The sequence below is a fragment of the Podarcis vaucheri genome, assembly GCF_965113315.1.
Source record: "Podarcis vaucheri genome assembly, chromosome: 12".
Classification (NCBI taxonomy): domain Eukaryota; kingdom Metazoa; phylum Chordata; class Lepidosauria; order Squamata; family Lacertidae; genus Podarcis; species Podarcis vaucheri.
The window spans coordinates 10,047,043-10,071,310 of NC_138750.1; the positions used below are offsets into that span (position 1 = coordinate 10,047,043).

A 24,268-nucleotide genomic window follows, 5' to 3' on the forward strand; every position below is an offset into this window, starting at 1 on the left:
GCACAGCAATCCCTCTTGTTATTCTGGCTTCTGAGATTCAGAATATTTTTTTTCTTGTTTTCCTCCTCCAAAAACTAGGTGCGTCTTGTGGTCTGGTGCGTCTTATAGAGCGAAAAATACGGTAGATGCAACCAGCAACCAGCATGAAATCAGGTTTAGACTATTCTGTACTTTGCATATTCTGAGGAGAGTTTGTTTCATGGCTTCTTTTTATGAAGTGGTAAATTCACTGTTTAGGTGACCTAGAAAACCACTTGGGGGAAAAAAACAACAACCAGAGAAGGATAGCAAGAGCAGCACTTTAAAACAGCCTCATTCTTTGCATCTTTCAAAAGATACTTAATGTTGTAGAACACCCACTGTGCTGAAGTTACTGCAGGTTTACAGATGGGTGAATTGAGGGGCACTTGTTTAATGACAAGGCTCAGATGGTGCTTTATTTATAGAGAAAGGTTTTTTTCTATAAGGTGCCAGGCTGCCCTTGTAATTTAAGACGGAGAATTGTGGGTAACACGTTTAGAAGCTGTAGCGGGTGCAGAAAATTGTACCGTAACTCTTGGCTGGGTTGTCACTATTGCCTTCCTTGCAAGCTCAACTCAAGGTGCTTCAAAAACCCTTATTTGGGGAGACCCTGCAACATTTGCGTGGCCCAAATCATTCCATACTGTCCCATTATGCAGTCCTTTCTCCCCCCCCCCCCGAATTGTCTCTTAGCAATCTCCTATGTGCAAGACCTCAATAAACTCTCACAAGAAATCCAAAGGCAAGATTTGGATGTGGAGGGCAGATTTTTTCTATAGCTGAAGTGGGCAATGTGAACATGAAGGAGAAGCACCCTACTAAAGAGTGTAGGATGAAAAGGTCACTGAGTAAGGGCAAGTTACCTCCTCATGAAATGGGCTGGGCAGGATGCTCATATTAATTGGGATGGCTCAAAAGCCTAGCAGGTATCTTGGGTGATGAAACCAGGGCAATCTTTGGGGTTGTAATCATATTTCACAGCTCTTTTCCTTGTGAAGGAGTGGTTAAGGGTGACTAAGGTTAAATTCAGAACATGAGGTCTTCTGTTCTGGTCCCATGGGTCATAATGGGGTCAGTGCAGCAAGGCAGGCCAGTCATTACAGCACCAAGGAGAGCTCCTAATATGACACTTCCTCCAGTAATGTCTGGGTCAAGGCTGAAGCATTTTAGACCTTCACATCCAGACCCCTTCTCATGTCCCACTCCTCCTGGAACCTAGTACTCTATCCCTCTATGAATGTATACCAAACAAGATGCCTGCATTGGCTCACAAGATCTGTAGAATGTGATGTCCTTAGAGATGAGTGTGATGGTCAACCCAGGGGCTGCAGTATCTGGTCCAGGCATGGGCACCTTTCACATCTCAGTCCTGGGGTGTGTGTGTGTGTGTGTGTGTCTGGTTCAGTGGGGGTGCTCTGGTCCTAAGGAGGTCAGCTCCTGCGTCAGCACCACAGCCTCTGTATCTGGACTGCAGGTCCTGACCATAGCTGTCAACCTTCCCTTTTCCCCACTGCTTCCCACTGCTATCCCAGATTGTTAGATATCCCGTAGACTGTCCCCAGGACAGGTGAGGCTGCTGATCCCTTAATTTTGAGACTAAAATCCCTTATTTTCAAATCTGAAAGTTGACGGCTCTGGTCCTGACACTCTTAGACCTTTTAAGGATTTGAATTGAAGATAGGGAAAGGCATGCCTAGGATGGAAATAAAGGAGCCTTCTCACTGTCTGGATCTGCTTACCATGTCACGAAGATCCTGTGATCCCAAAAAATCACAGGCTTGGGCACATGGCAACAGTGGGGTGGGGAGGGAAGTTACCATTTTTAACTACTTTCCTTTAACACATACATTCAGAAACTTCATATGGAGACCTTTAGGCAAGTGAAGAGAACTTGTTTATACCACTTTGGGTCCAAGGGGGGGGGTCTAGAAACTCCTTGCCAAGGTACAGTCAGGAGCCGATTAGGCTGCAAATCTTCAAAGATCCCTTGGGGTGAGGCTTATAGAGGCTCTGATTCCCACAATCTGCTTCTATCCCAGCAGCGCTGAATGTTCCATACTGTTGTGCCTAGAGCTCCTCCACATTTCTGCGACATGCACAGTTGATTTGTTTGGCTCAGCGGTGTTACACTAATTGCTGCTGGATTTCAGATCCCAGCGTCTCTAACTAGTGGTTAAAACCTCTTGAGTAGGTATGTCAGTAACATGCTGCTGTGACATTCTTAGGGGGTGGAGAATTACTGCTGGGCATGTCTCTCTCTCTCTTGGATCCAGCATTGTGCATTCAGAGATGTGTGAAGTCGGTGGTGAGTGCTGCCGAAGGGAGAGATTCAAGGGCAACTAATTGCCTGCTTAGAAAAGCTCTCATCCCACAAGGGGAGAATTGCTGCTGCTGCTGTTCTTGCTGCCTAGAACACTCACCAGCAAGATCATCATGACAGAGGCAAGCAACAGAAAAGAAGGATTTAAAAAATGCCGGAGTGCCACCTTCAGCATTGATGGCTATAGCTTCACAATTGGTGAGCCCCTTTGTGTGGGTGTTTCTTCTTCTTCTTCTCTTATCTTTTTGTCTCAAGTAGGAAACAGGGGGGGGGGATGAGGGGGCTTGTCCAAGATGCCTCTTGGAAGATGCTGCTACCCTCCTGTAACTTTTGCTTTGCTCTGTCCCTCCTGCCGCTTTGTTGACTTCCTTTTATTCAGGAAAGGTTCCTTGCCCTGAACCATCGCACTTTTGTAATGTTTTTGGCATTGCTTTGGCAAGAGGTGTGCCGAACTTTTGTTTCGTTGGCAGCCCTTATCTCAGGAAAGCCTGTGCTTTTGGGATTACATATTGTCAACTTGCTTGCTGCATTTCCTTCCTACAAGCTCAGGAGCACAGAAGCTGTGTGTGTGTGTGTGTGTGTGTGTGTGTGTGTGTGTAGTTTCTTTGTTTTTCCTTACTTGTGAGTTTTAAGTAGGTAACCAAGCTTCTGTAAACCCATGGTCACTGACACAGCAAACCAGATCTTTCCTGAAATTGCCCTCGTACCATGTAAACAGAAATGAAGTGGAACTGGAAATGGAAAGAGAAGACACACACAAATCACATCCATTCTCCTTGGTCCCTGCTGTAAACAGTGGCTCATTTCTAAAAAGAGGTTAGTGTGGAAAACATGCCTTCGGCTTGCACCTGATCCCAAAGACCTGGAGGCTGGTTGTGGTTACTCAAGTGCTGGGAGACACTCTGCACAAGCTCAGATGAACGTTGATCTTGGCAATCATTTCAGTACTCCAAGAGCATTGACAAAAAGGGGTCCAGAACTGAGCCATGCCTCATATCAAGCCCTCTAAGGTGGACTGAGCCCTTTAAACCTAAGACCACTTTGTCCCACTCTGTCTTTTTGATGGAGAGGGGGAACAAAATTGCTCAGAGGCACAGGTTCTTGTGCCTTCCTCCTTTCTTTTCCCTTATCAACCCCACTGTACAGTAGTTAGATTCCTAGGGTGAATTAATCAGGCTGTTCTTTCGAAATTTTACATCTGACTGAACTCCACTATGCAAATCTCTGCAAACCTTAACAAAGCAAGCTATCTTGCTGACTTAATTTTAGTTTGCAATCTGAGTGGCCTATTTATGATGAACAAATTCACTTTTATGCCTTCTATATCTAATGGCCAGCTGCTGATTGTGTTGTGCTTATTCTTTGCTGCTGTGGATTGATGTTGATGTAAATAGCACGGGAGCTTCAGGCTAGATGGAGAGCTTAAAGGTTCTCCGTGGCATGCAATAACTTTTGTCATGGTCCTTCTGCTGTCTTACACGCTGCATTCTACAGTTATTAAAAATGATGCCTTCTGTGGGAGTCACTTGAACATCAGAACATGTGCTTTTTTGGGGGGGGGGAATTGTTGGAGCTGCATGGAATTGACAGTTTCTTACTCATGTAGGAATCTGAGGATTAATATTGTGTGTGTGATCTTGAACTGAATACTAAGGCAACAATCCTATACACACTTACCTAAGAATAAACTCCATTGAAAACAGTAGGACTTACTTCTGAGTATGGGTTACGCTGTAAATAGGGGTTATGCATCAAAGACTAGATGGTCTAGATAAATCATGCTCCTTCAAACATGATGTATTAGGATGACTAAAGTGACATGTTTATAATTGCATTATTTTGGTGTTTCTATTTTTGGGCTGTTGAGGTAGCCATGGGGCATGGCTTTCAGCACACTCCACTGATTTCAGGGAACAGGGGGAGTTAAGCCTGTGCCTAATTCTCCTATTAAAACCAAGGATATGTACTGTCTGATGCCCTCTGTGTTTACTCAAAAAGTAAGCACCTTTAAACTTACTCTCAAGAGTGTGCACATAAGACTGGAACCCAAACAGCACAATCCTGTGCAATTTGACTCAGATGCAAGGCCCGTTGTGTTCACAATGTGTCTTACCTCTCGGGTCTGTATGTGCATATGATTACAGTCCAAAGTGCTTAATTTTGGCTAGATCATGCCTATGGTTAAAGTTAAATTCTTATGTATATACAACCCACGCCAAGTATCTGTCTTTTACTTAACACCCTCGTTGAGTGTGGTTGGAATATGTCCTTGAACCATAAGGACTCTTGCTTGCCTGGCTGCAGGATAGAGAGGTGTGTGTGTGTGTGTGTGTGTGTGTGTGTGTGTGGAATGAGCCTGTTGTGCAGAAGTAAAGTTTTCATTCCTTGCTCTACGCACTTTTTTGCCCCTGCCCCCTGTCCATGTGCTTGCCAAAAGGGAAGGCTGTCTGAAGAATTCCCCCCATATCTGCTCAAACTGGATGCCCACCTCAGTTAGGATCAAGTCTTTGCGTGGGCTGCGCTGCCTTTATAGCATCAAGGTCTTTGCCTGCCTGCCTGCCTCTTCTCATCCCTCTGAACTTTGCAGTCAGACAGCCCCGAGCAAGCTTGTCACATTCAAGTTGGAAGGAACTCTAGCGGATAAATTTAGCAGCTCGGAAGAGAATGCAAACACAAGTGGGACATTTATGCTTCCAAAAGGAAAATAATCACAAAAACTACGGGCCAGACTCACCCTTTCTCTAGAGTGACCAATATGGGCGTTTAATTCACAACAGCCTTGTGTGGCAAGCTTGTCAGAGGCGGCGGCTTTGCCAAGGCCACCAGTGAGCTTTGTAGTTGGATAGTGGTATGAACTTAGCTTCTTGCATCCAGGGCTACCATGTTGCCAGTTTCTTTATAGAATCCCAGCTCAGCTGATTTCAGGGCCAGCAATGTTATCTGGTAGTTTGATGCAAGTGCGTCAGGGAGCAGCAGCGACTGCTGTGTACAACACACAGTCTATCTTATGTCCCAGCGTGGGGTGGTGGCAGTTGTGGAGAATATTTTCCTGCCCTTTAAGCAGCACAATGTCTTGAGCAGCTCAGATTCATATGTGATGCTGAAGGACATCTGACAGCCATCTCGTCCAATCTCCTCAAATGAGGCAGACTTTTCCCCAAGCACACATTTTTGCTGCTAGATTAAGTTTGGGTTTCCTTAACTTTTGATACCTGGGTTGAAACAGGAGGCATACTTCACTTTAATTCTCAAATATCTATCTCTCTTTCTATCTATCTATCTTCTTCACCTCCCAGAACAATAGACAAGCATCCTTCTAGTTCAGACAATATATGTTCACAAATAGGAAAGAGTGTGGGGTGAGGAGATACGGGAGGCAATTTCAGCAGCTATACTTTCTAGGATGTACCGTATTTTTCGCTCTATAACACGCACCCGACCATAACACGCATGTAGTTTTTAGAGGAGGAAAATCCGTAGGCATGCCACCCGTAGGCATTCCCTCCATAACATGCACAGACATTTCCCCTTACTTTTTAGGAGGAAAAAAGTGAGTGTTATGGTGCAAAAAATACGGTAATCTTCTCTTTCCTTGCTTAACTGTCTCTGTGGTGCTCTATCCTGGCACCCCACCCCCAGTTGCTGAAGCGGAGTAGGTTTGGGTTTGGGGCATTTGTGTCTCAAGGCGAGGTACCTGCTAGGGTTCTAGGAAGAAAAGTGTGAGCGATGTGCTCTTGTTCCTATGTGTGTTGTGAGGTTGGTCTGAACTACTACTACTACTATTACTACTACTACCAGTAATTGTACCATGCCCATCTGACTGGTTGGCTCCCAGCATATACAAAAACATAACGAAACATTAAACATTAAAAACCTCCCTATACAAGGCTGCCTTCAGATGTATTCTAAAGGTTATATTGTTACTTATCTCCTTGACATCTGCTGGGCGTTCCACAGGGCAGGTGCCACTACCCAGAAGGCTCTCTGCCTGGTTCCCTGTAACCTCACTTCTCACAGTAAGGGAACCACCAGAAGGCCCTCGGAGCTGAACCTCAGTGTCTGGGCTGAACGACATTGGTGGAGACGATCCTTCAGGCAGAAAGATCTGAGGCCGTTTAGGACTTTAAAGGTCAGCACCAACACTTGGATTTGTGCCCAGAAATGTACTGGGAGCCAATGTAGGTCTTTCAAGACTGGTGTTATATGGTCCCAGCAGCCACTCCCAGTTACCAGTCTGGCAGCCGCATTCTGGATCAGTTGTAGTTTCCGGGTCACCTTCAAAGGTAGCCCCACATAGAGTGCATTGCAGTAGTCCAAGCGGGAGATAACTAGAGCATGCACCACTCTGGTGAGACAGTCTGTGGGCAGGTAGAGTCTCAGCTGGTGTACCAGATGGAGCTTTCTGTGAAAAGTGCTCTTTCTCCTTCTTTCCCATCTTCAACACCCTCTTGTGAACTCTTTAAGTATGCATGACACAAAGCCAGAAAGCTTTGTCCCCAAGCTACATACCCTTTTACTTGAGTTATGGTCACCCTGTTTTGGAGGTGTGCTGTGATTGGGTGATGAGTTGCATACTATTCTGGATTCGGTCTTAGTGATGTGGATGAGACAGTTCTCTTTGGAATCCATGGCTAAAATAAAGATATACTAATAATGACAATTTAAAAATGCAAAATACACATAGAAAAAAAGGAACAATTTCTCTTTAACTTCCTAGCCTCTAACACCTCCTGATGTAAAAATATTTAATCATAGATGTTTTAATACTAAAACTTGTTTATGAAAACATTGTAACACACCTCCATGAGGGTATCTGGTGTTCCAATGCTTATGTCTCCTACGCTTAACTTATGATTGATGGATGTTTTAATTACCCATACAAAAATAAATTAAATCTGAAATCAGGCAGGCGCCTTAATTGCACTCTTTTTGGTGCCTGCTAAAAGCATATTTGTTTAGGCAAGTCCATCCAGAAATGTAGAATGTTTTTAGCCTAGTGTTGATTTTATTTTATTTTTTGAATGCTTCAAAAAGTTGTTTTTAATCATTTTTGCTGATAATTTCATTTTTTTATTTTTGTAAACCTTTAAGGTTTTTTTTTTATTAACAATCAAGTGACAAATAAATGTTGTGAAATAAATAAAATAAATATCATAACAAACCAAATCTTCTGGTACAAATTCCGAATATTTTATGCTTTACATGCCTTCAGTTTTATTTTGGCAATTGTTAATGGGCAGGAAACTTGTGAAAGTTTTTAGGGGGGGAGCTGACTGGCAATTCCCCCCTCTTTTTCCTGTTTTCAAACTTTTTTCCAAGCTTATTTTTACCAGCTATCTCCTGCTAGCCTAGCCCCACATTCCCCTTGAAATAACTCTGTGTCATGCAAGAGCACTGCCCCAAAGGAAGGGATGGGGCGGAATTTTGATTTGGTTCTCACTTAAAGGCAAACCTACCAAATTTATACTTCAGGGCTGCCATACGTCTGGAGTTTTCTGGACATTACCAGGATTTCAAAGGCAGAACTGACGTTTGCGACACGACGCCTTTTCCTGGATCAATTTAGGGGGTCTTTCTAAAAAAAAAAAAAGTTCAAGAATTTTCGGGTGCCCTAGTTTTTACTTATTGAAATACGGCAACCCTGTCATACTTTCCACAACAATATGTGGACTGAGACACAACAATCTTTGGAAATTAAGCACATCTCTGAGAGCCAGTGTGGTGTAGTGGTTAAGAGCGGTAGTCTCGTAATCTGGGGAACCGGGTTCGCGTCTCCGCTCCTCCACATGCAGCTGCTGGGTGACCTTGGGCCAGTCACACTTCTTTGAAGTCTCTCAGCCCCACTCACCTCACAGAGTGTTTGTTGTGGGGGAGGAAGGGAAAGGAGAATGTTAGCCGCTTTGAGACTCCTTAAAGGGAGTGAAAGGCGGGATATCAAATCCAAACTCCTCCTCTTCTTCTTCATCTCTAAACTTTGCAAGTACAAAAATGCATATATTAGAGTCATGAAAATAAGTGCTGGTGGACTAACTTAAAAAAATATATATCACAAACGGAGAACTGAACTAAACTGAAGATTAGAAAAAATAAGAAACAGAAATTGACAGATTTGGCCATCGCTATCCAGGGACATTGTGGAGGAGAAATGATAACTATCAAAAGGAACTCTACGGAAACTAAGACTTTGGGTGGCAGCATGGTTAAAGAGAGAAAAGCAGGGGAAAGGAGATTGCAATTTTGGGAATTCCTTATAAAGTATTTCCAAACTTTTGCCTCCACTCCAAGGTTTGCCCCCACATTTTGAGCTGGAAGCTAGGCAAGTTGATCTTTCAGATCAGCCCCTCAACCCCATCAAATTAAATAGCACCACTACCAGGAAGTAGAACAACAAAGACCCTTGTCGTTCTGCCTGGGCACTGAGATCCAGCTCTGAGGGCCTTCTGGCAGTTCCCTCTTTGTGGGAAGTGAGGTTACAGGGAGCCATGCAGAGGGCCTTCTCAGTAGTGGCGCCTGCCCTGTGGAACACCTTCCCAGCAGATGTCAAGGAAGTAAACATCTGTCAGCCCTGTACAGGGAGGTTTTTAATGTCTGAGTTTTTAATGTTTGAGTATTTTGTTGGAAGCCACCCTGAACCACCACCACCATCTTTACTATTAATACTGGTAGAGGACCATTGGACCAGTGTACATGCAGGTCCCACTATCCAAACTTGCTTATTACACAAGAATTCACTTATCCAAACATGAGGAATTAGTACCCAAACCTTGCTGTATACAGATTCAGATATCCAAACAGCCAGACCTGTGTGTAGCACTGTAAACAAATAAGCAGCTTTAAGAAAGCTTTATTTTTTTGTTTTGCTGGTCCGCAACAGCCATTTTGCCAGAAAACATGGTGGGGAGCAGGGAGGGAGGAAGGGAGAGAGATCGGACAAATAAGAGAGCAGTTTTTCCTTCCTTGTTTGCCTTTTGCAAAGTTTCAAAGGTTTTTCCTGGGTTGTTTTTTTTTCCATTTTGGGGTCAAAATTCCATGGTCAGGAATGCATGAGAAATTTCCCCATAGGAATCAATGTAAATCGTTGACTCATTATACAAACACTTGCCTAACAAACAACGCATTGTGTTCAGATAATAAGACCCATGTGTAGTGTGATGCGCCTTCTATTATGCACCAGACTCTGTGGTCCACATGGTGTGTTCCTTCCATTTCTTTAGGAATGGACTATTTTAGAGCACTAAGTTTATAGACTCACTCTGAGGTCAGAGTCACATGTAGAAGCTCTGCCAATCTAGTCCATGTGTAGGAGGTGAGGGCTGGAGGTCAGCCACTCGCCCACAGATGGTGTGCCATCTTTAGGCATCCCAAATGTTTTTAAAATGTTAGGCAAGGTGTATTTTCTTTGAGTGTGTGTGTGTCAGTCATTCAGAGCATTTGTTTGTTCCTGTGGAATATGAAGGTGATCTTTGAGGATCATCCTCACCAAAACAATGCAAAGCATTAGGCAATTCAAATGAAAGACATTTAAATATATCCTCTTATCTATCTAATCGTCAATATGTTGTTAAAGTAAGTGAGTGATGCCATCCCTCTGAAAACTGTGAAGAGGTGTAGGCAGGTGGCTGAGTCCTGCAGATCTAAATTCACAGTAAATTCATACAGCAAGCGCACATGATCAATTGCTAGGAGCGAAACACAATAGAAGAGAGTTCTATGAGATTGTAGCTACTCCCGGCCTAGCTTGGCACCCATTCTCTGTAGGCTTCTCTTTCTCAGCTGCTTGCTTCCAAATGAGAGGCCTCTTGTGGTGATCCCATCTGTCTTCGCAATGCCCATGGAGCTCTTGATTTTCACAGGGCGAACTCAACCACCTGCCTGCACACCAATGTACAGCTGCCCTATTTGCAATTGCAGTGCTACTGTTTAGAGATGTTGCTAAAGAGCTGAGAGCCTCCTTTGCTCTGTGCAGCTTTTGCAACGTTGGAACGTACTCAACGTTGGTGGCCTGCTGACTGAGAAGTGTTGCAGTGCAAATGGAAAGTGAACTCATTTGGGACCATGTCCACTTTCAGCATCAGTACGGAGTGGTGCTTGTGGCAGTGAATCACTAACCTGCAATTGGTGTGATGGTTTGGAAAGTGCCAGGTGCTCTGGAAATAAAGTAAGTAAACGTTTATGAACTGATACACAGCACCTGAATGGCAGAGATGACAGGGAAATTAAGCAATAAGTGGTTGCTCATTTCTAACTAATGTGCCTAGCTGGTCAATTAATTGGTTGCAATCTTCTTTTTAAAGGCAGTTCAGGTTGTTTTGATGAGTTGCATGTTAAAATTTTCAGTTTTATATCTGTATTGATATAAGATTATTTCCCCAAAGATCCAAAATGTAGTTACTTTGGAAGGCAAAGTAGAATTGTAGGCGTACCTTTATGGTGGAATATTAGTTTGCTTGCAATGGGAAAGCACCATGACATCAAATCCAGGTGTGGCAGCAAAAGCTCTGGACAAGGCTTTGGGATTGGTAAGGGTTGGATAAGGCCCATCAAACTCACTACAATGTTGTTGGTTAGCAGTAAGGTGGAAGAGGAAATTGGGATCCAGCATGTTGGATTTTCCTCTGCTACAAACAAGGTCAGATCACCTGCAGCTGTTGACGGCATACAGAAAGGTCATCTCCACTCAAGTCAGTACTTGGCAATGGGTGGCTTTCACATGGCCAGCTCAGCCCATGGCAGCATCAGTGAAAATCCACAGAAGCTCACACTTTGCCCTTTTCAATTTGATGTTGTTAGAGCATTGCTGATCCTTAAGGAAGATTGCTTTATTTGCATTTGACTGACTGGAATGCTCCCTGCGATGTGGTGGACATCAGATGTGTTGGTAGCTGTGCCTGACATCCCATATGGTGGGAATCTGTTGGTGAAAAACATCTTAATCTCTCCAGGTGAGAGGTGGGGAGAGAATGTGTGTGTTGTCCCAGGTGAGAGGCGGGGTAGAAACTGATGCTCTTCCTCCTGTTTTTCTCCAGTTACTGGATTGTTCTTATTCAGTGGACTTATCTTTCGGTATATGATTATGGGCTGTTGAATGCTTGAATGTTTTACTGACGGGAATGGAGTGCTGTGATGGGTGCAAGGAGATTGTGACTGTTGAGAAATTGGGTATGGTAGCAGGGTTCCTTGATTGTATTATTGTGTATTAAGGAGTGGTTTTTTTGGTAAGACATGAGGTTTCCTCCCGATATATAGTGTAATTATGTTGCATTTTGATGCTATCTTGTGATATGTTGTATACAGTTTGCTTTTGTGGTTTTTTATTTATATTGCTTTGAAATTGCTCAATTATACTACTTAAAATGTGAGTATTATTATCTTCATCACTATTAGCAGTAATAGTGAATGTGGCATTTGTATCATATTTGTTTTGAAATACTGATTTTTGTTGAGATAAGTAACCTCCTTCAAGATTTCTGTTGAAACAAAGTGGTATGTAGGTTGAAGAAATTTTAAAATGCCCTTCGATGTATTGGGTTCATATCTTGGTGCTTTTAGACTTGACTATAGCCATTATGGGACGCGGGTGGCGCTGTGGGTAAAAGCCTCAGCGCCTAGGGCTTGCCGATCGAAAGGTCGGCGGTTCGAATCCCCGCGGCGGGGTGCGCTCCCGCTGCTCGGTCCCAGCGCCTGCCAACCTAGCAGTTCGAAAGCACCCCCGGGTGCAAGTAGATAAATAGGTACCGCTTACCAGCGGGAAGGTAAACGGCGTTCCGTGTGCTGCGCTGGCTCGCCAGATGCAGCTTTGTCACGCTGGCCACGTGACCCGGAAGTGTCTCCGGACAGTGCTGGCCCCCGGCCTCTTGAGTGAGATGGGCGCACAAACCCCAGAGTCTGTCAAGACTGGCCCGTTCGGGCAGGGGTACCTTTACCTTTACCTTTATAGCCATTAACACCCAAATGTCCTGCTTAATTGCCATGTAAGCAGCTCCAAGTCGTTCACCAGCTGTGGTCTTTTCTAGAAGGAGCAGATTAGGCCAGAGATATCCATGCCCTGATGAAACCCAGGTAGACTACTGCAATGCTTTAGATGTGGGGCTGCCTTTGAAGACTGTTCAGAAACATTAATTCCAAACAGCAAGACTGTTAAGTTGCCTACTATCTTGCCAGTTTTAAAAAGAACGCCAGTGGCACAATTCAAGGTGCAGGTACTGACCCATAATGCTCTAAATAGCCAAGGACTAAATAGTACATGGCCCCTTATGAACCAATGGGATCTTGGCTTTGCAAAGGGATTTCCAACACTTCCTATTTCCAATCAAACATAGCAATTTTGGTGAGACCAGAGACAGGCAAATAAGGACCAAACTAGACAGGACAAAGGCAGACCCCTTTTGTGTAAAGCTGGACCTGCCCCCAAATCAAGAGGGGGTACACAGGTGTGTGTGTGTGTGTGTGTGTGTGTGTTAATTCCCTCACCTGTCACCCCCCCAGGACTTTTCTATTTGGCTTAGCCCTGCTGTCACTAGCGAATGGGGAAGTAAGTGGCAGGCAGGAAGATGATCCACTGCCTTCACTTCAGACCCATTTGCTATTAAAAATAAGACTTCCATACCCCTACTTCATACGTGATTGGCCAGATTTGGGTTTAAACCAACAGCTCCACTTCCATTGCATCTGTCTCGGGCTTCAGATCTTCCCTATAGAAATGTGTGAGTAGAGCATCTAGGGTGGACAAAAAAAGAGGACACAGATGTACGTACATTAAACTTCCACATGCCAATTTAAACATATAGGTGCACACTTAGAAATAATGGTGATAATTTAAATAAAATATATATCCATTTCATCATAACAGGGATGACTCATAACAGTTGACCCAGCTGTTGATGGGCAATTTCAACTGCTTCTCCAGTTTATGATTCCTTTATTTTTAAACTGGGCTTGAACCCAGACAGCCCATCAGACTGTCTTCTGTAAATGAGGCCACATGGACACCTTAAGGGCATCTTCCTTTATCAGTTTCAGGATGTGGCCACCCAACTGGAGGCTTTTAAATGGGAAGCGGAAATGAGGGTTGTGTCCTACTCTAGTCATTTATTAGCCTCCGCAGCTACTGCCCCCCAAGAGAGGCAAAAACACACTTTCCGTTCTTTTGTTAATATTATTATTTGATATACTGCTTATGTGCCGTAACTAAAATGCTGAATAAAAAGGACAATTCTTTACAGTTTGTTTGTTTTGCATACAGGGAAAAACTGCTTAAGCAGAGTGATCAAGTTCCTGTTTCTAGCCTTTTTTCAGAGGGAAGCCAGTGTGTCTCCAATAGCACAGCCGCCTTATTATGTTATGTTTAGAGTAAACTACAATAGAATCAGGATGTTGAAAACCATTATTTTGAAGACAGCATAGCAACCCTAGCTCTTGAATCCCTAGATTATCCAAAGATTATCCAAGAAGAAAACAAAGTCCATTGTTCATGAGTTTGTATTTTAGCTGAACCTTTGTTTCTCAAAGCAGTAGGTTTTACATGGCTTCCTCCACATGAAAATCTAATTATTTGGAGAAATTAAAAAAGTGGGGGAAGTGGCTGAGTTTCTAAGAAAGGCATCTGTTTCTGAGAACAGCAAAAATAGGAAAACAGGAGAGAGAAATTTAATGGATAATCATTTTATGAAACGTGCTGTTGTCCAGCTGCAGTGTAGATATCCTTGTTTACGGGGGAAATTATTTTTGTTCTTGAAGTCCTGTGAATGGTATCTAACACTGTTTTCCTTTCTTTTTAAAAGTATTCTAAAGCATTTACAAACAGTACCAGGTTTTGGAACTCTGTAAAGACAAATACAAAGAATGTTGTGCTAAGCATATCTCTCCCCTTCCCTGGTATCAGATAAATCTGTATCCAGTTCTACTAACCAACTGGATGGTAATCCCTGATTTCCCTCTCCTTTGATTGGTTTCCCACACCTACTGACTCACTGGTAGGGATGAATTCTCATAATTCATTGGGGCAGTCACGGCAGTTAAAAACTTACTTAAGCTTGTAGTGTACAGAAGCCCCTACAGAGGGTTTCATATTCATTTACCTCAGTAACTTTTACAAGAGCCCTGTAAACTGCGTCTGTGTTATAAAACTCCTAATGTAAAGTAGTGGTGGTGGTGATGAAAGGTGAGAGAGATAAAATTATTTTTCCTGAGGACAGTGGCCACCAAGCAGAATTTGAACAAAGTTCGCCCTCCCAGCCACGCACAACATTATACCAGCTGTCTATATGACATACGCTATAATTTTTAGGAGCTGAGCATTGTCTCAAAATATTAGGGGCAAATTTCCGCGGATGTTATGGAGAAATTAATATGACTAGGAAACACAGTGTTTGGAATTGGCATTTACTTAAGTCTATAAGATTAACTTTTTTTCCTGCTTTCTAAAAAATCTCTAATGAGGATATAGATTTTTTTCAAAGCATCTTGTTTAGCTAGTGAATGAGCTTTCATGCAATGATTCTTCTGTCAGCTTCAGACTTTCAACTGGAAATAAGCCCTTGTTATTTCAGTAGCTGTAGTCCTGTGGCTTGGCTGTTTCATGATGAAAGAAAACTTGTAGCAATTACTAGGCAGTTGTGCTTAATGAGATCTCTTCTGGATTTCAAACAGGCGGCAAGAGCAGTATACTAGAACAAAACAATTACAGTCACTCGGACCATTCTGAGACATCACATCCTCATTTTGTTGTCTTAGCAGCTATAATTCTACTGAAATCCCCACTGGGGAAGGGAGGGACTGTCTTCTTTATTTAAATCGAGATTCAGGGCATTTGGGCTTTTGCCATCTCTCATTCTTCCTTTAAGGTGGGTCTTCCCTGACAAGTTGCCATTGGGATAGTAAAGAAATATGCAGTTGTTTTGTTTAAGGCTTTAGTTCAGTGGTAGAGCACATCCCATCATCTCCTGGTAGACCTAAAAGACTTCAGTCTGAATACCTGGAAAGCCACTGCCACTCAAGAAATACTGGAACTAGACGGACGGTGTGCTCAATCTCAGGGACCAAATAACTAATCAAAGTGAATAGTTCTGTTTAGTTTCATTCTAGTAGTTTGTTCGTCAAACAGATATTAAGGTTTGTTGTCTAAAACAGGGTAGCCAACATGGTGCCGTTCAGATGTTTTGGATGACAATTCTCATCACCCCTGAACCCTGGCTATTTTAGCTTGGTGTAGCCCAAAAACAACATGTGAGTGTCTGGAGGCGGTTGGAGGATGGATGGCGGCTAACAGATTGAGGTTGAATCCTGACAAGACAGAAGTACTGTTTTGGGGGGACAGGAGAGGTGCAGGTGTGGAGGACTCCCTGGTCCTGAATGGGGTAACTGTTCCCCTGAAGGACCAGGTGCGCAGCCTGGGAGTCATTTTGGACTCACAGCTGTCCATGGAGGCGCAGGTCAAATCTGTATCCAGGGCAGCTGTTTATCAGCTCCATCTGGTACACAGGCTGAGACCCTACCTGCCTGCAGACTGTCTCACCAGAGTGGTGCATGCTCTAGTTATCTCTCGCTTGGACTACTGCAATGCGCTCTATGTGGGGCTACCTTTGAAGGTGACCCAGAAACTACAACTAATCCAGAATGTGGCACCTAGACTGGTGACTGGGAGCGGCCGCTGAGACCATCTAACACCGGTCTTGAAAGACCTACATTGGCTCCCAGTATGTTTCCGAGCACAATTCAAAGTGTTGGTGCTGAGCTTTAAAGCCCTAAATGGCCTCGGTCCAGTATACCTGAAGGAGCTTCTCCACCTCCATTGTTCTGCCCAGACACTGAGGTCCAGCGCCAAGGGCCTTCTGGCGGTTCCCTCGCTACGAGAAGCCAAGTTACAGGGAACCAGGCAGAGGGCCTTCTTGGTGGTAGCACCCGCCCTGTGGAACGCCCTCCCACCAGATGTCAAAGAGAACAACAACTACCAAACTTTTAGAAGACATCTGAAGGCAGCCCTGTTTAGGGAAGCTTTTAATGTTTAATAGGTTATTGTATTTTAATATTATGTTGAAAGCCGCCCAGAGTAGCTGGGGAAACCCAGCCAGATGGCTGGGGTATAAATGAATTATTATTATTATTATTATTATTATTATTATTATTATTATTATTATTATCTGGCAGGCACCACTTTGGTCTAAAATCTCCCTGGTGTAAAGGTCATACACAGAGTACAGTATGCTTGAGCATAGAAATAACTTCTCTCGTTATTTCTGCCTCTTTTATGTATCTCTGGTGTGGAGTAATGTTATGGCTTCTTCCTACACCAGTATTTGTTCTCTGGAAGCAGGATTAATGGTGGCCTGAGGAGGGAGGCATGGGTTCCTACAATGTAGTTCTGGTTTTCTGAGAAAAGGAAGAAGTCTGAAGTTGTTCATATACAGGCACAATGAGAGCCCCACCATTAGGCAGAGTGAGGTTGCTGCCTCAGGTGGTGGATGTTGGAGGATGGGGAAGCAGTAGCCTTCTGTCACTCCCACCCTCTGGCCAGCTATTCTGCTGCTCTCATGTATGGTGGAGGGTTGAAATAAAGTGAAGGGTCAGCCCATTTGGATTCTGTACCTAAAATGGGAGGAGGCACTACTTTGCCATTTGCCTCAAGCAGAAAAATGTCTTAAGCCAGCCTTGGTGCTTCATTGCCACTGCTGCTATATTCTTCAAATGTTAAGCATACCAGGCAGCAAATTCTCCACTTCATCTGAGGCTCAGGACTTGCCTTTGCCTAAACAATACACATTAAGAACTGACTAGAAGTATGTTCACCACTCTCCTTAAACACACAGTTGTGATTCAAGGACCCGCCACCCATTTGAGGATAAGAAAGACACATGGACACGGTATATTAGGTTAATGGGCTAAAAAAGGCCACAACTTTATTGATTACAGCATGTGAGAGGTATTGGCTTAGGCACTGGATAAAACAACAGAGCGTGACTCCACCCCTTCAGGGAGGGGTGAGTCTATCAAGGGTTAACTATCAGTGGGAGGAGCTTGTTGATGCAAATACAACTAAAAGCTCCCCCTGATGTCACCGGGGGCTGTGCCATGGCCCCAGCCACCAGCAAGGGCGTCGGACAGGATCCACGACTGCCGGATTCCTTTACCGGAATACCCATAAAGTGGAGGGGTAGGCGATGGCCACACCCTGCCCTCCAATCCACAACCATATTCCAATGCCTAACCACCAATACCCAAAAGTTGTGATGATTTTCTATGAGGTAGGCGAAAAAGCCAAGTGGCTGGTGCCAATTTGCCAGATGGATAAAAATCCCTACCAGGCCCCTTGGACAACCAAGGCGACCAACCACAGGTCCATAGCAATGTCAAGAACCAAGCAATGAACTATGGGAGGGAGGGTGGGTGATCCGACGAGAAGCAGCAGCACAATGGCTGGGAAACGCTGCCGTGGCCACGTTTGAGCGGCTAAACCCCACCCCAAGCCTCCACTCGATTGGCTGGCTGCCTGGGGGCGTGGCGCAGCAGCTGGAGCAGCTGGGCAGGAGGTGAAATGCCCCCTGCCAACGTGGGAAACAGCTCCTGCTCACAACTTCTCTCCTCCTTGAGGAGGAGAGGCTTCAGGAGGAGGAGCCTTCCCCAGCAGAGGAGCAAGAACTGGAAAGAACAGCTACAACTGTCTTCACTGAAATTGCAGAATGCAAGATTTGCCATTTGCGATGGGTTCCACTTAGGGAAAGCCTGCTCCACTGAGGCCAGAATTTTGGACACACTGATGAATTTTAGGACAGTGGGGATCTCATAGGGGATATTAACTTTCCCAAATGGATCTCTTGGGACAGGCAAGAAAGATAGGTAGACCACTCCCATCTGGTATGCCTTTATTCTGCCACTTTATTGTGTGGAATGGACTTGGATAGTGTTGCCTTATGACAGAGGATGGCACCCAGTCTTCCTGCCTCCAGATCCTTCCTGATTTCATAATCCGCAGCCAGCAGGGCCATTGATCAAAGATGATGAGAGGAGTTGTGTCACAACATCTGGAGGGCCATAATTTCTCCCTTCGTGTCTTATAGTCCGAGTTTTGTAAAACACATTTTGCTTTCTTGAACTCGTTTGGATCCACTGCACAGCACAGATGCAACTCTAGGAGTTCATTAGATTGTCATTTCTGCTAACTATGGCGGAAGACATTTCACAGTTGCCACCAGAACATGGTGCTGTGGTTTCATAGCCAAACCATTCGGTACTCTTAAATCTCACTACAGGTAGTCTTGTAATGCTTCTCAGCTTTCATCTCTCCTCTCCATTCAGATAAATGCCATTAATATGCCTCTACAATTGCTTCTCAGATTTATCATCCTTATTCCCAAGTCTGCTGCTAATATAGGAGGTTTAATTGTTCTTGAAGGCGGGTGTGCATAAGCATTGAAAATGCCAATTACAACGCCCCCGATAACAAAGATCAGCCTTCTCTGGGAAAATGTGCTTGTTTAACTGACAAAGTAGTCAGAGTAAATGTTCTTTCTCTGGAGATTCTGTTTATTCTCCAGCACCTATATTCTACACAGATTCTCTCTGTTATTTAAAATCATTCATGCCATTTTATTGGGTTGCCTTCCCTGCCATAATTTCTTCTTGTCATTTTGGTGCATGTTGCCCTTTTGAACGCTACATCGCCGTTTAGTTCTAGTCTTTTAGTTTATCAGGCATTTGCTTACTTTACATGCCTAATTATCTCTAACTGTCTCCACACCGATATTTAAATGAAACCTTAGGGAGATATTCCCATCCGGCAGTGTATGTTTGTGTTATGCTTAGTCACTCGTGCTTGAGGTCTGTTTTGTATATAGTCTTTTCTTTCTTTCTTTCTTTCTTTCTTTCTTTCTTTCTTTCTTTCTTTCTTTCTTTCTTTCAAAAAACCCCATTCTTTTACAAAATTAAGTTCCCTGTCAACATTTCAGTGAAAGGAGGCGTATGCCTTCAGGCCCACGTTCTGTAATTATTTTATTTTTCTGTAGGAGGATTTGTTCATGGTATCATCATCATCATCATCATCATCATCATCATCATCATCTTTCAGGGCTAGCAAGCAGCTTTGCCAGAAGTGAGGGATAGCTGGGGTTTGTGCAATTTCCAAGGCAGGAAAGTTTATGAGCAAGAGTGTAAAAATCAAGCATTAGAAGCAACAGAGTTTCCCTACTCCACGTTCAGAAGCTAAAGCATGGAATATCAGGTGTAATGTTCATGATGAATCTGGAGAGACAAAAGACCCAATTCATGCCTTATGGCTGCCTACTATGAGGTCCCAAAACATGTAGGCATTGCTTGTTGTGGTTAGACACTAATGCAGGTATAGGCAAACTCGGCCCTCCAGATGTTTTGGGACTACAACTCCCATCATCCCTAGCTAACAGGACCAGTGGTCAGGGATGATGGGAGCTGTAGTCCCAAAGCATCTGGAGGGCCGAGTTTGCCTATGCCTGTGAAGTGGAGCCTACGTGAAATAGCAGGGACTGAAGCCAGATGAAAATACAGAAGTCTGTTTACACTCAGACCAGCTCATGTGGAAACCAGATATGAGCCCTGCTCCCAACGGCACTCTTTAAGTGCCCTTCTAATTCTGTCCCTTCCCACAGTGTGTCTACCTGCTGGAGATTTTGATGATCAATAGCAGTGTGGTGGTCTTTGTCTTCAGGAGAAGAAAAGGCTAAGCAGTAAACACTATACAAATACGGAGTGGAGTCCCTAAGACGTTGGGATGCCATCTTGAATGCCTCCTTCCGGCACCTCCTGCAGCTATAGAGCCAGTGTGGTGTAGTGGTTAAGAGCGGTAGTCTCGTAATCTGGGGAACCGGGTTCGATTCTCCGCTCCTCCACTTGCAGCTGCTGGGTGACCTTGGGCCAGTCACACTTCTCTGAAGTCTCTCAGCCCCACTCACCTCACAGAGTGTTTGTTGTGGGGGAGGAAGGGAAAGGAGAATGTTAGCCGCTTTGAGACTCCTGAAGGGGAGTGAAAGGCGGGATATCAAATCCAAACTCTTCTTCTTCTTCTTCTATTCTGGTGCTAAACATAGTGCTCTGCTTTCCTCTGGACCACATCAATGAGGCTGAGAAGTTGGATCTTGCTGTCTGGGCGGCCCAGGACTTCCACACACACTGTCCAGGATTGCGCTCCAGAGATCTGCACCAGGAAGTTGCGAGTTGCCTGCCATTGTATTTTATCCCACCAATTTTTTTTTATTCATTTTATAACACAACTTAACAACACAAACAGAAAAACAGACAATACAGCCAAACTCTTGTCTTATCCTTATTTTTTCTAAACATTGTTAGGTGAGCTTCCCCAAGTCCCCCCATCTGATTTTCATTTTACCTCATCTTTAACAGTTTACATATACAGTGGTACCTGGGTTACAGACGCTTCAGGTTACATACGCTTCAGGTTACAGACTCTGCTAACCCAGAAATAGTACCCCGGGTTAAGAACTTTGCTTCAGGATGAGAACAGAAATCGTGCAGCGGCGGTGCGGCGGCAGCAGGAGGCCCCATTAGCTAAAGTGGTGCTTCAGGTTAAGAACAGTTTCAGGTTAAGAACAGACCTCCAGAACGAATTAAGTTCTTAACCCGAGGTACCACTGTATCATAATTTTTAACCATTTTTTAATCACACTTACCATAAAAATCTTGACATTTTATCCCTTACAAGTAATACTGTTTTTAAATACACTATGTTCTACTTCTAACCCTACAGCCTATATCCACGTCCAAAACTATTCTAAGATTTAAATATTATCATATTTTTTTCAAATATTCCTTAAACTTCTTCCAATCTTCTTCCACCGTCTCTTCTCTCTGGTCTTGGAGTCTCCCAGTCAGTTCGGCAAGTTCCATATAGTCGAGTTGCCTGCCATTGTAACTACCCACACTGCCCCCAGAGTGTATTACCACTCCAAGACATTGGGGTGGTGGTGGCCACTGTTACCGAGTTATTTATTACTTATTATCATTTATTAAATTTCTATACTGACCTTCATCTGAGGATCACAGGGTGGTTTACAATATTAAAAAACAAAAATATAGAACATAGTAACAAGCAAAAGCAATGCCACCCCCACCCCCACAGGGAGAAGAGGAACAATTTTGCCTGGCACCTAAATATATGTAAGGAAGGCACCAGGCAAGCTTCCCTGGGCAGAGCATTCCACCAGCAGGGGGACAATGCAGAAAAGGCCCAGTCTCATGTTGCCTCCCTCTGAACATCTTGTAGAGGGAGACCCACAAAGAAGGGCCTCATGATGATGATCACAGGGTCTGGGTCAATTCATATGGGGAGGGGTGGTCCTTGAGGGATCATGGTCCTGACCCATTTAAGAATTTATAGTTGAGCAACCTGCCCACCGAATTCTACACCAGCTGAATTTTCTGAACCATCTTCAGAGGCATCCCTACGTATGCCACATTAGGGGTCATTATAATGGGAGTACAGGGACACAGGTGGCGCTGTGGGTTAAACCACAGAGCCTAGGACTTGCTGATTAAAGGTCGGCGGTTCGAATCTCCGCGACGGGGTGAGCTCCCGTTGCTCGGTCCCTGCTCCTGCCAACCTAGCAGTTCGAAAGCACGTCAAAGTGGTGGCAAGGTAAACGGTGTTTCTGTGTGCTGCTCTGGTTTGCCAGAAGCAGCTTAGTCATGCTGGCCACATGACCTGGAAGCTGTATGTCGGCTCCCTTGGCCAATAAAGCGAGATGAGCGCCGCAACCCCAGAGTCGGTCACGACTGGACCTAATGGTCAGGGTCCCTTTACCTTTACCATAATGGGGGTAATTAAAATGGCCGAGACCTCACCCATCATGGTGTCTGTGGTGGGGGAAGAATAGGGCCAGCAACAAGGGTGAGGCATGCTGGTTTTCTGAGCCCCACCCTTCACTACATTGATGTTGACTTGCTTCTTATTGTTATAGCATGGGAAGAACTAGAAGGAAAGCAGTTGTTCTTGGCTTAGGTGGTCTTTAAACATGGCAAATAAAACTCAAACCAAATGGGGTACAAATATATCCGTGACTATTTTCATTTAAGAAAAAGAATCACTTTTCATGAGCACATACCATTTTGTGGAAAAGTCAATCCCACATGGATTTCTTAAACCCTCAAGCCTGCCATACACACCCTTCAGTGTGGTGAGAGCCAGTGTGGTGTAGTGGTTAAGAGCGGTGGACTTGTAATCTGGTGAATCGGGTTCGCGTCTCCGCTCCTCCACATGCAGCTGCTGGGTGACCTTGGGCTAGTCACACTTCAGAGAAGTCTCTCAGCCTCACTGACCACACAGAGTGTTTGTTGTGGGGGAGGAAGGGAAAGGAGAATGTTAGCCGCTTTGAGACTCCTTCGGGTAGTGATAAAGCGGGATATCAAATCCAAACTCCTCCTCCTCCTCTTCTTCTTCTTCTTCTTCTTCTTCTTCTTCTTCTTCTTCTTCTTCTGCGACTGAATGCTGGGAGTAGCTTTTGGCATGCCCTCACTGACTTGCATTTAGGGTAGTTTGTTATGGCCTGACTTCCAGAGGCCTCCAAAGCATGCCCATGGCTTGCCACAAGCTGCAAACAGCTGGAAGTGAGTGATATGAGACATTTACCTGTGGTTGGGATATGGCATGGTTGCATTCATAGCTCCCACAATCCTTCCCCCCCTTATTTTTAAAGCAGCAACTTCATATATTTTAAAGAACATCCTACTAGATGCCATTCCAGATGGTACTTGTCAATGTGTGGCTTTCATCACAAAACATTTCTTCATAATTTGCAGTCAACACACTGCAATTATGAAGCCAATGTAAAGGAAACAGTATGGACAGGCGTCTGTGAATAGAATGCTACCTCACCATTCATGAGCAACGAGTGAACAATACAAGCAGGCGCTCCAGATGGTTCAAATTTTAGGGTGAAGGAAAGTACATACTTCTAATGCATACGGAAGGTCCAGCATCTCCGGTTAAATGGTCGGGTAGCCGGTCAGAGTAGACAATAAATAGTCTGACCTGGAATAAAGCAACTCTGTGTCCACACATACAAGTTTAAAGGTTCTCCCTCTGTTTCTGATTGCTGCTTTTTTCTGAAATGTGAGTTCACTCGGCCTGTACTGGACAGAAATGTACACAGTTAATTTCCTGAGGGTACTATAGAAATGTGGTAGGTACCTTTGTTGCCAGGTATCTCATGATCAAATCATCTTCATATGGTGAACCACTGTCTGCTCAGGCTGGTACTGGCTTTCTGGGCTCTTTCCCATCCCCCCTACCAAAGGCCTTTCAACTAGAGATGCCGGGAACCTTTCGCATGCAAAATTTCTAGACATGCTCTGGTTGACTAGGGCTAGGAGCAACTCATACAAAGTGAGACATTACTTATTTATTTATTTGCCTGCCTGCCTACTTTAACCTTTTTCCCCTGTTGGTTTGCACAAGGAAGTTAATACAAATCACAGAGCACTTGTTTAAGAATAATACAAGATGATGATGATGATCATAAAGCTAAGAATCTTACAGTGATCTGCTGGGAAATGAAGAGTCATTTCCCCTCTGCAGGTGGCTGTTGATGTTTTCTGGAAGCCCAGGAACGTAGTTTGGGTCCTCTTCATTTTGATTTTCAGTGTGGGTAGCATCCTTTTGATTGTAGATGATTGATACCTGTGGTGCCACCAGTAGTGATAAGTGGAGGGCTGGCCGTGATTTGCCTAAACAAGCAACCGGTTGGAGGCTGCTCTGGGTCCTGAGCCAGTCACATCCAGCCCATTGTTACAAAGGTGAGGGCCAACTCACTCATGAGGCAAGGGGAAGCGACCGCCTTGGATGGCAGAATCCACAGGGACAGCAGATCTGGCCTCCAAGGAATGCATCACCCACTGTTGCTGCAGCAGTGGCAACAACAGGTCTGGCACGCTCCTTGGAGGCAAGAT

At 44.3% G+C, this 24,268-nt stretch overlaps 1 protein-coding gene across 3 annotated transcripts in view; it reads left to right on the forward strand.

The window, feature by feature from the left end:
• Nucleotides 1-2,170: 2,170 nt before the first annotated feature.
• PDE1C (phosphodiesterase 1C) overlaps nucleotides 2,171-24,268 on the forward strand; it is a 265,314-nt gene continuing 243,216 nt past the window's right edge. The window contains exon 1 of one of the 3 annotated variants that reach the window (XM_082192834.1): nucleotides 2,171-2,539. In XM_082192834.1, the coding sequence (XP_082048960.1) occupies nucleotides 2,455-2,539 (85 nt within the window). In that variant the 5' untranslated portion in view covers nucleotides 2,171-2,454. The remainder of the gene's footprint in view (nucleotides 2,540-24,268) is intronic. The other 2 variants (XR_014212337.1, XM_082192833.1) reach the window with 2 other exon arrangements.